The sequence below is a fragment of the Trichogramma pretiosum genome, unplaced genomic scaffold (genome assembly GCF_000599845.2).
Source record: "Trichogramma pretiosum strain Unisexual culture from Peru unplaced genomic scaffold, Tpre_2.0 scaffold76, whole genome shotgun sequence".
Taxonomy (NCBI): Eukaryota; Metazoa; Arthropoda; class Insecta; order Hymenoptera; family Trichogrammatidae; genus Trichogramma; species Trichogramma pretiosum.
Genome location: NW_019640848.1, coordinates 765,715 through 778,112, shown reverse-complemented (window position 1 = coordinate 778,112; position 12,398 = coordinate 765,715). Strand labels below are relative to the sequence as shown.

At 37.8% G+C, this 12,398-nt stretch overlaps 1 protein-coding gene across 1 annotated transcript; it reads right to left on the bottom strand.

Annotated features, from left to right (window-relative positions):
* Positions 1-8,159: 8,159 nt before the first annotated feature.
* On the bottom strand, positions 8,160-10,313 carry LOC106651493 (seipin). Its single transcript, XM_014370017.2, has 5 exons — positions 9,729-10,313; positions 9,507-9,661; positions 9,222-9,424; positions 8,861-9,146; positions 8,160-8,787 (listed from the first exon to the last, which is right to left on the bottom strand). The coding sequence occupies exons 1-5, from the start codon at positions 9,956-9,958 to the stop codon at positions 8,633-8,635; spliced, it is 1,029 nt and encodes a 342-aa protein (XP_014225503.1). The 5' UTR covers positions 9,959-10,313; the 3' UTR covers positions 8,160-8,632.
* Between the last annotated feature and the right edge of the window lie 2,085 nt (positions 10,314-12,398).

Sequence of the window (12,398 nt, the reverse complement as noted above, 5' to 3'; positions counted from 1 at the left end):
GAAGAACCGTCGACAAACTCGAGATCGAATGTCCCGATGAACTGACTGATATGTGCCGCACGCAAACAACTAGTAGTCACTAGTCGAATTGCAAGGCTTTATTTACTCAATAATTTCACTCGCGTTAACTTTAATTCCAAATTTACATTTGCTAATGTATACCTTAGGACGGGCGCCCCGGCTTATTTATATATAATGTACGGATGCAAATTAAATATAAGATAACGAGCTGATTCCAGCTTACACGGGGATACCATGTGTGTGTGTGTGTGCGCTCGCGATATGCACATTCATTACGGAATACGTATGTATATATTATTCTACGCAATGTACTTTATTGTTGTTGTTGTTATACGCCATTCCTGGCTTCGCAGCTGTAAGTGCAGTCCGTATTGCGCCTGTTATATTTTAGTCTCTATATTTATATACCAAGCCGCGTACCCGCGCGCCGAGTATTTTAGCTGAAAATTTCAGTACGTTTTCGAGTATAATTATATATACTATGTACCGACGTTTCGTTATGTGTACCGAGCGCCGCTCTCTGCAAGCCCAAATAAAATTACGCTATTTTCTAAAATTCCCCGCGGTATTTTACCGCGATTCATATCGATATCTTTGATACGATAAATTGGTCGAATTCCAACGAATTTCGACTGATTAAACTTACCAGCTTTACCTGATTTATGGCTTCTTTGACAAAGCAACAATCTATCTGAAAATGGGTGTAAAAAACTTTTACTTGAGGAAACTCTATGATTTTCTCGAAAAGGAGTTTTTATCCATCAACTTATGGTATTCAGTTGCAGCTTTTAATTAAAGGCGAAAAATTGTGGGGATTCGAAAAATACCTTAAAACAGGATGATGTCTTATTAAGTTAGAAAATTAAACTCAAATATGGGCTTGATTATATTTTTAATAGGAAGCTCTTCGACAATGTATTGGAAGTGGATTTTTTGGTCGAGTGACATTCTAAAAAATTCCAAGGGGATTTGTCGTAGCTCTTTGAATCATTGACTCACAATACGCAGATAAAGTAAGATTTGGCTTTGATATATACATTAAAGTAATCGAAAAAGTTATATGACAGATTTGTGTAATCCGTTCACATGTTGTATTGTCATATAAACTACTGAAATGTTGCCCTAAATATGAAAGCTTGCATCAATTTTTTCAATTTCAATTTCTCATCCTTTAGAACGGGTTTTTAATCCTTTTGCAAAAGTTGACACTTTATCAAGAGTATTTAATATTTCTACAAGCAAGTGTTATACGTCGATATGATAATACTGACGTACGTGAAAGTATAGTTGAAATTTTTCTAAGCACATGGATGAATCGGTACAGCTGCCGATGATAGAAAAATTGTCCTTAAAATACACGTATTATACGAAAATATACGAAAGTTTTTTTTTCCGCTAAAGGAAGAATTTGCATGGGTGAAATTGCAGCGAGAGCTCGGAGAATAAGGAAAGACCAAAAATCAGGCGTATCCTGCGCGTCTATTCAGTAGAGCAATGTAAGCATATAATAAAGAATCGATGCAAGTGCACAAACATGGCTCTCGCCTGCACAAGGCTTCCGGTGTAAACTTTCACGTGCATCGACTCAATACAGCAGCAGCAGCAGCAATACCAGCGGGGCAGGAAAACCTCCTTGAATGCACATGCAGCACACACTTACGCACACATAAACACACACACTTACGCACACATACACAGGCTTGTGGTGCGCGCATAGGAAAGAGCAGCAAAAAATGTCAGCATCCAATCTATGTAATAACGGCTTCGCATCCGCCTCTTTCGTTCTCAACCTTCTCCGCCTATAGTGTATGATCTAATGCATTATATATTTTACGCATTATAAATAGATTATTCTTTATGCATGGCGACGAGCCGTGCGAATAAACAACATTTGTTGTTGATGCAACGATCGCCGACGAATAAATTGACGCGACGGACGCGGCGGTGATTTTTCAAAAATTCCCATGATCGCGTTGACTGAATTCTTTCGATACTTGACAAATTGACTCGGAATCTGCTCACCGATCGCACAAAGATATGATTGAGCATAAGATTAACTGGAACATCGTCTTTCATAAACATGTGTCATTAGTCTCTTGATGATGCGAGCCGCGATGGTAGTCATTGCGTAAAACGAGGACTATAATATGTCGCCGTGCCGCAGCAGCATTAGCAGCACAAGCCACACGCGCGTATTACACGGCGTAATACGCACAGTAGCAGCAGCAGCTCGAGAGACAACTCGAGTATTCATGAAGGCATTAATATCCGCAACGAAATTAGCCGCCGGCTAATATTTCGATTCTCCAATGTATTCGACCTTTTTGCAACATTTATGTATTAATCCATTGCTCTTTCTCTCTCACTCTCTCTCTCCCTTGCGTGCGCGTCTACGTGTGTGTGCGCATGATATACTTTACATTTGTCGAATGAGTTATCCAATATGCATGTGCATGATATGCCGGATAATTCAGTGGCGCACGACTCCAAAACCGACGAGGCTATATGTGCGCGTTAAATACTCTTATATACGGATGTCTCCGAGTCTAGTTGAAATAGTCGATCGATTACGATCTCTCGCGCAGCTGAGAGTGAATGAAAAAGACCTGAATTAATGATTTCTGTTTATATGTTCTTCGAGGCGAAGAGAAAAAAATACGACGCGCAGCAGGCCGAAGGAGTTCCATGGGAAAAAAAGAGCGAAAGTGCGTACAACCTCCGGAGCGCACACGTGCAAAAATAAAAAAACGAAAAAAGCAAAAGAGCTACGGGCCGAAGATTGAAGCTGCATATATGTAGGCTGCCTCCGATCGCCGAACGTGTGCGTATATATGTAATAGCCCCGAGTATAAGAGTATATGTGCGCGCAAGGAGATTCGAGAAGGGAACACCTGTCCAATCCAACAAGAGGATATATGTGGAGCATATCGCGATGAAACCTTAGCGATGCTCTACTCTACATCTGTGTAGTTGGTGTTTTAAAAGGACGCGACGCACACCGAAGAAAGTATGCATAAGTCGTCGACGTCGTCGCAAGGCCTCAAGATTCTAATTATCCGTGCACCACATTTTTTGGGGTTTCTCGTTTACTTTTTTTCATAACTTATTGTCCTTTTTTTCTCCTTCGAAACACTTATGCATTTTTACCGCGTGATAATTGATTGACAATTTGTTAGAGAATTAAAATGATACGCGTGATCGAGGGTATGCACATTTTCTCGGCGTGAATATGCACGTGGTACGCTATGTTATTGTAACACGCCACATAGAAATTGATTGATTAAAATATATTATATTTTTTGTCTCGGCGGATTTAATATACGCTCGGTGTAATGTACGTATATCGAGATATCGTTGATGCATTGTTACAAATACATATAGAGTTGCGATATATGCGCGGCGGCGAATTCCAATGTCAATCGATCGCGCGCCGAGATTTTGATCGATGACCTTCGAAATGGAAACCAGTCGATGGGTGGCTAATGGAACATTTTCTCGCCTATTACAGCTGCTCCAACTAAAACGAGCCGAGTCAACTCAGCATTTGCGTATGTGTGCTGTAATGTGTAAATACGTATCAACAACAACAACAACAACGAGGTTCTCGTTAAGCCGAGCAGACTCGACATATGTACGAATTTGAGCCGATTGCACAATATAAGCATGATTCCCACCTACTCTCGCGCGGGCCATTCGCAAATTGAATCCGCCCACAATCACAGCCTCGGATACATCACACGATATCCTTTTTCTTTTTTGTTTGTCCTCTGCGAGGTGCTCATCCAATCGGCAGCAACTGACCCGCCACCATCTCCACCTCAAGTAGCAGCAGCAACAGAGAAACTCGGGCTCTCGAGCAACGGAAATGGAATAAAAAATATCGCGTCTTATGAGCCCGGGTAAGTACTGCGTATATAGGCATAAAATATATTGTAAAAGAGAATAAGTAGGAGGAGGAGGAGGAGGTCGGTACGCACAAGGTTTATGGAGCTCCTGAATATGTTTTTCCTTGGCCGCTGCCGCCGCCAGGAGTACACGCGCGTACACCTCTACCTGTATATATAGCGTATAACGCGCGGCGAAAAAGCCAACCGGTTTTATTATATGCGTGTGCGCGCGAGCCGTGCTACGCCCGGTGCGGATCGAAAGCGCCGCAAGGATAAATAAATATAAGCTTTCCTTTCGCTGCTAGCTCGAGTACGTGCATACACGTATACGTACTGCGCAATATTATATACGCACACGCATCTCGCGAGAGAGAGAGAAGCGAGTTTAGGGCCATACGCGGAGGCCTTTTCTTTGTTGCTCGAAACGGAGTACTGCATGTGTATATGTAATATGCCGATCGACGCGCGAACGAACGTATGTATCGGCTGCAGCGGCACGCACACGTGTCTATATTATGTAGAGCGGCTCGACTATCGAAAACCATAAGGGACAAAGAGAAAAACAGCTAGTCGCGGAGCTCGCGTATCCTTATGTAAACGTGCGCGACTGTGTGCGTGAGAATTCACATATAAGTATACGCTTGGCTTATAGGTAAGAGTAGCAACAAACAAAAAATAAAATAAGAATACGTGTATAGCGTTACCTAGGCTCTCCATATACAAGGTTCGATTCGCCACTACCTACACTGGCCGTCGATACGTATTTAATACGAGCTCGCGCGGCCTAGGCTAGTTTTCCGATTAGTTACACCGCGCGCCTATATCGTGCTATTACATATATATCGATGATAAAGCCAATTACCGCGCGGCTCTTACAACACTATCGTACGGCCGCACGTATACACACTAGCGATCCGTAGATACCCTTTAAACACTCGTATACACAATTTATCCTGCAGGGAGTCAGCGCGTTGCATTGTTTTGATGCAGCTGAACTCACGCGAGAACTGAGAGCCAAAAGTTATGTTCCGAGAAACTGTGCTGAGCAGCTGCACGCGTACTGAAGGCGCAAAATTTCTCCCGTCGCGTAAACTGGATGGATATCGGCCAACGAAATCGTTTGACTTTTGTGGAATTCGTTCGCGGCAGTGCGTTAAATATGTATCGGAAGTATACGTGGCTGCAGAGCTACGCTGCTTTTGGCAGGTACATATATAATATACACTTATTGTACAGCACTTATTGTGCCGATAGATCGCCGAGGTATGACACATACATTTTCCATTGTTATAGGCGCGAGCAGCCCATTACGTTGGCCACGTGTTTATTATAATAAATACAGCCGATTTCGAGTGAGAGCCGGTTAAGGATACATGGTACACTTTGAGACGCAAAACTTATACTTATTACGCTTGCGTAAAACTTTGCGAATGATTCAATCTGTACAGTCGCATATTTTTGTTTTTTTTCAAAAAGGTCCTACTTCGCGACTATTTCGACGAACATAAAGATTTGTAGGGAGGATATTGTAGCGACAATCCAGAGTATCGAGAATTCGAATACTCGTAAGAGATCGACTTGAATTTTAAAATAATTCTCATTGATCATCACAAACAACAAAATATGAGTTGTTGAATACATTGAAATTATGTAATAATATAGTAGTATGTAAATCGTGTACGTAAACATTTGCTCGAACGAATTTCGTGAAAATGTAGCAATAAGATAATAAAAGACTACGAAAAGAAAGAATTCTTCGCAAAACAAAAATTTCCGGAACAAACGTACATTTATTGTACTCGTTTCACAATAAATAAAAGGACAGATTTTAATATTTCTAAGCATAGCACTCGCTCTCGCAAGTACGGATTGTAAAAAAAACGCCGGAAAAATACAAGAACGCAGTGCACGCACAAAATACCTCCGACAATTATTATTATTATTTGTTGCATTATGCATTTGTTGGAAAGGCTGCGCTCGAGCTCGGCTCGATACTTGCTATCGCTGCTCGTTTTTCGCGCTCGCAGCAGCAGCAGCAAAATCGTAAGAGTACAGAGCGTAGTACCTGGGGCGCGATATCTCCCAGGAGAGCCGTGAGCCCGGCAACGCGCATAGCTACACGTGTTTGTTCCTTCCCTTTTATCATATTATATAAGCGGCTGCCTCGTCGATTATTATTTCACGCCTGATTTAACGTTAAAAATGTTGCTCTCGTTCCTCTCCCCGCGTACATATAACGTTCACTTTGTTATGTGTCGTCGGCGGGCGCGGAGGTTGCCTCCGAACGGATTAAAACGCCCGAAAATAATGGCAGCGCATCTATATCGCCGACGATGGTTTATTCATATAGAAAATGGGCGTATAATATTTTACCTTGGACTTTGTTGAAACCTTTGTTATAAATACGCGCAAGCTCTGCCTACTACCTACCCCCCTCGATGCACGCGTATATACTATATGTGGCGCTCTTGCTCCGCTGCGCGAGCTGCGGTGTAAACAAAACTCGGCTCTATATACACGACAAACGCCAAACCACATAGCCCGCGAGTGATTTTGGAAATGCATATTTCAGGTGAACACGGCTCGCTGCCATATAGCCGCCACCGTCGCCCGTATACAGCCGACGCTTACGCGTGTAAGGGTAAATGTTGCAGCGTGTGCAGCGGCCCGACTATCGTGTATGCGCCTGTGTTATAGATGCGCGCGGCGCCGTAGCGCAGAGGCGAATCGCGCGTATGCACCACTACTACATGCGTATACGCGAGCTCGTCGCGCATAGAGAGAATAGATATATTCTGCATACATACGCGTGCTACGTGTACTACTACGCAACGCGTGTGTGCAAGAGTCAACGCGGGATAACGATCTTGTTTCGGGCTTATATGTATATTTCACTTTTATACGCGGCGCATGTCAGATATCGACGATATAAATATTCAATTTACGAGAAACAGAGACAACGAGCTGGATTCAAAGGAGAAAACACCTCTAAACATTTGTTTCTATTCTCCCCGTTCTCTCTTTCTCTCTCTCTCTCTCACTGGCCCGAGCACGCCTGTGTGTTGCTCTAAATTTTCATTCGACTCGCTCTTTTCAACGTTCAAAGCTTCGCAAAAAACAATTGCTTTTTCTCGTATTTTTTATTAAGAAAAAAGCTCCCTTAGCGTGACTTTTGCGACTATAAAATTCACTTTTTACAATTTTCATTAAAACTTCAGCTTAATTTAAGTTATGATTATTACCAACCATATTTCCAGTATCAATACTTTTAGAAAATCTCGAAACGCGCAGATGCTATATTACATAAAGTATCTATGAAACGACATTTTTTAACAAAAATGTAATAAAACTATAAACTCAGTCAAAATCTGCATAAAAAATCATTTTCGAGCACCATTGCATATCAAAATATAAATATTCTATTCTTAACGGATCTTTATCGCGTTTAAACTCTTTAACGATGGTCCTTTTGTTAGTCTAACTTTTGAATACTTCCAAATACACGGCTTATTTAAATAAAGCCGTTGCAATTACATAAAACATGAATTGACCAGTTAACTTTGACACTATTAAAGTGCATTTAAATAACAATGGCTTATAGCCGAGTTTACCTCGTAAATTCGTCGCTCCGAAGTGCGCGCATATATCAGCTTGTTGTTAGTATAAGCAGCGCACAACAATACATTAGTTCACTTCCGCCGAGTCCTAAATTTCGTAGGCCGTGCATAATGCGTGATTGAAGATGTGCGATGTCCAAGTTCTCTCGGGGGAAATCATATGTAACGGACAATTCATCATTATCGATCAGCGCACATTTATGAAGCGTTAACTGTCACACGCCGAGGTAAATGATGAGATGTGCTGCGCTGGCTACGCACGAGCGCTCGCGAATGCCCTGTAGCGCCCGATTAGAAGATATGATTATTGCACTGCAGATATCCTCCGCACACCGTATAATACATAAATATATCGAAGTTATTGTCAAGTTATAACACTTATCATAATTGTAACGTAGCATGAATGCATTTTAATAACTAGTTACTTGCATCATAAATAGTTTTAACGCGATCTTGAAATTCAATTGTTTGACGTTGTATAAAATTTACTACTCATAACCACTCGAATAATATCAATGATTTGAATGTTCATAATATTATTACATTGCTTCTTTTTCTACAAATTTAAATTCCATATTTTTATAACAACCAATTCATCATTTTGAGAAGAGTTAATAAATTTATTCATTTGGCCATTAACAGAAAATATCAAAACTTAAACTAATACTTTTCTATAGACCTAAATTTCATATCATCAATAAACTTTGAGAACGAAGAGAACAATCATTTTTATATTCAGCATTGTGCATTTTGTACAGAATTTTCTTTTTAAATAACTGCAAGTTTCTGATGAACAACGAGACAAATTCTTTTCTATATTTTTTTGCGTATAATTCGCTTAAACTTATGAGAACTGTGCTTAAACTTTAACATTTATGTACATTGGCTTTGGCGTCCTTTACAAGTAAAAAATAAGCTAAAAAAATAAAATAAACAATTAAATGTAACAATATTCTGGTTTCAACTCTCCACTCTTAAGGCACTAAGTTGATCACATTTATAACTTTTGGAATGAAATAGTTTTCATTGTAGCATTTTATAATCACAAAAGTTGCATCAAAAATAAAAATAAATGTCGAGTTATTCATCTTTCCTAGTCTTTCAGGGCTATTCTTCTATTAAATTAGAAATTTCTTCTACATAACTAGTTTTACTTATAATTGGCTCCAATGGTTCCATTGTTGATGGAATTTTTTCGGCTTTTAATTTTGATACATCATCTAATAATGATACATCTTCAGTAGATGAAGTATCAGCACCAGCTAAAATATTTTAATTATAAGCAGTGATACTTTGAAGAACAATTCATTTTATATGATAAATAAGATTCCTTACTGTCCCCTGTAAATTTTGAATCTTTTTCATCTTCAATTTCTGCTTTGAGATAGTTGAATGTTTCTTCCATATTTTCATCATCAGTAGAAAAGTGTAGGTATGATAAAATGCACACGAGTACTATGAAAAACAAGTTGGTACTAATGCCAATAAAGGCTGACAAAATGGGCCAATGAAACATTAAGTATCGCAAGCCTGATAAATGTGCTCTTATGACAACCGATGCTGAATAAAATTCAATTTGACGTGATTGAATTTCAATATGTAAGACTGTTGCTGGATGACTCTGAAATTTCAATAGTAAAAGTTATTATTGCAAACTTAAATTATGATATTAATTGAGTGATAAAAAATGCATTACTTGATCTTCTTCAAAGTTACCAAAAAGCTCCAGAACAACATTTTGCTTTTCTTCAGCAGATCCAAATATCATCATAGGTGAGAAAGTAAGTGTTTTCAGAGTATGCAACAAATCACTGCGATAGTGTAACATAGCTGATCTACAGGAATGAGCAACCATGTATGCATTTCGACTACGCATTTGGGCACACACCATAAACATACCTTTAAAAGCATCATGGTGGTACTATCTCATATATCAAATTTAACAAATGCAGTAGATTAAAAATTATAACTGCTACCATACCTAGATCTTTGTTAGCAGGAGATTCAGGCATTTCTAATTGTAAGTTTACTTTGTACGGCTGACCAACCATAAATGCTTGTTGTTTGTTGGTGATGTGAACATAAGCTGAAGGAAAACTGCACATTCCTTTCACCCCCTTTTCTTGATCACATGCCCTAAATAATACAAATTTCCATGAAAAGTGTAAACAAAACTTATAAATCAATACACAATTCAACTGACCTAAATTGAAGGTGCACAGGTCTGACATATGTCATACTTGGCATGTAAGCATAGTAGAAGGCTGTGTACAAAAATATTGAAATCCAAACTATAAGAATTGCAACTATAACAATCAATCCTCCTCGAAACATAGCATCCTTGGCCGATTGCACCCCATCTGAAGTTTTTTTCTGAACGTTGAACCATTTTTCAAATATTCTGTCGATTATATTATTGATAATATTAGACATCGTTCACTCGAATTTAAAATTTTCGACTGTAGACTGAAGATTTCGTGGGTTTTAATATCATTGCTTAACGCTCGCCGCAGATTCATGTAACTTTTCACTGTAACTCTCGATAAGATTAGCGTGTATCTTGCTATGCCAAGCTAATTTGAAGGAGTAATCATCAATTGACTGCATCAAGTTGTCAAAATTTGCAGATGTCACAATACGTATACGTAAATTTTGTGAGAAGATTATTGCAGTTCTAAGTCATGATTATGTATGTTAACTTGAACAATTTTAGCACATGTTCCACCTCTGATACTATCTAATCAACGTGTAAATTGCAAGATGCAATAATTTAAAAACCACTTGTTCACTCATAACGTCATAACCTAACAAATAACATTCATTCTATGTATTGAGTGATGATAATGTAATTCACTCTCTTATCACTCAGAAATAATTGCAGGAATCCTCGATATCGTCGATAAAGTTTTGAAATTTTGTATAAATGTTGTTTTCTCGTAGCTAATACGTAAATCATATGAAACTTACTAGAAATACAATAAAATGGGAAGCACAAATATAATTGATTAAAATTTGAAATAATCAGAGTATTTGAAGTGCTCTCTAACTTCTGGAACTTTAATTTCGTTAAAAGGATAGGTAGCACTACATTTCTCAAACATTATAATTTATTAATGCAAGTAATATCTGTGTAAATTAATTTTGAAAAGAGTAGCAATGCTATCGATAAATTACAACAACAATAATCTATTCAATTCACTGATATATTTACCATTTTAAACTACTTAACATCTGGATTTGGACTAGGGAGTACATTTTGATCTCTTGTTATATTAACATTCATAATATGAAGTTTCAAAGCAAACAAATGTTTTTAAAAATTTGGCTGTATTTTTCTGAGACCCCCGAACCTCCTTAAGGCTAATTGACGAAAGCAATTCCGGTCAGTATAGATATATCAATTTTATCATTCATAATTATTTGATAATACATAGTCAGATAATAAAAATCTTTTTTTAAATTGATTATGACACCCGATGATCAAAATCGCAGAAAATTAGCTCATGTTGTCGAATATTTTCCTTTAACTTTCTACATTTATTGTAACTGATCACTGTTATCGAACTTATTTTTTAAATCAATTACTTTGAGCAAAAAAATTGATCGCATATTTAAACAATATAATTGTTTGATTACACGGTCAGGAAGCGAAAAACTGGAAAGCTTCAGAGGACGTAATCAGTCGAAACGGATAAACCAAGGCTTCCTTTTTTCATAGGTGCGTATACTATTTTTCAGAAGTCTTCCAGTAGAAATTAATTTTTTTATGGCATCCGAACTTTGACTTATACCATTATTTTTACTTTGCCACTTGCAGATTTATAGATAAAAGTGCTCGACATCTAGTGGTAAACGCTTAAAATAGCGTGATCGTATTTAAAGTGGTTATAAACTGATCTAAAAAAACCTCGAAAACAAGTCAATAAATTCTCATGTAATATTTTAAAATATTTTAAATGGTTATTTTTTAGTCATTAGACCAATATTAGGCTTTCTAATTTTCAGCCCCCTAGTCATGTAATCTACCATTAAGTTGTATAGTGGTACAAATAAGCAATAGGTATAAGGTTTTTTTATTAACTGAAGCTCATTATCAATTTATTATACTTATGGAATACTTGATTCAATATGCATTGTAGGACTGTTACTGAGAGTTTATAATCAGACACACATGATTTCAAAGAAAGTGTACATGACTAATGATTTGACTGCGATAAGTTTGCGTTTTGTTTCGATCAGACATGTTCTCAAATAATACAAATAGTAAAGATACATTTGTACGCTTTTGCTGTTCTTGAAGTTGTGAACCCTGAATGTGGGACAATGTTTCTTTTCACGACTTAAGATAGAGACTAGACTTTGTATTCGTTTTAGTTAAGATTTTTTCATCCAAAAAACTATTACTTTTCTATACGATTTATTTTATTCAATCGAATCGAAATCAATATTCAAATAAAATTGTTTCAACACTCGGGGGTAGACAACCTTCTTAACCCGTTTTGTGCCATTTATTTTTTCCGCAAATAAAATAAAAAATTAATCGTAACTGTGTAAATCGCATCTTGAATAATATTTGTAAACATCATTGACAACAAACATTTTTTTGTATGTAAACATAAGTGCTCTCAGTAGACAATTTTATCTGAGCATAAAAATTTAAGTCTCGAGCCGATTAGATTTTGCGACGAGAATGATAGGTATTTCTTTAATCGAGCACAAACAGTCAATCAATTACTTCTTCCGGGAAAGAAAAATCGCTTTCAGGTGGACGAACACGTATTCGGTTTTGCAACGCTCATTCGGATAGAATTTCATGCAGTTGAAGAGCATTTTCACCGAAGTTGAATTTGTCACTTGTCAATTTTCCCTGAAG

What these genes read in the sequence shown, in the direction of transcription:
- LOC106651493 (XM_014370017.2), bottom strand. Translation starts at nt 9,958, where the DNA reads ATGTCTAATATTATCAATAATATAATCGACAGAATATTTGAAAAATGG. An exon ending in TCCTGCTAACAAAGATCTAG is followed by an intron (nt 9,425 to 9,506) that starts GTATGGTAGCAG and finishes ATGCTTTTAAAG; the next exon opens with GTATGTTTATGGTGTGTGCC. An exon ending in GTAACTTTGAAGAAGATCAA is followed by an intron (nt 9,147 to 9,221) that starts GTAATGCATTTT and finishes TTGAAATTTCAG; the next exon opens with AGTCATCCAGCAACAGTCTT.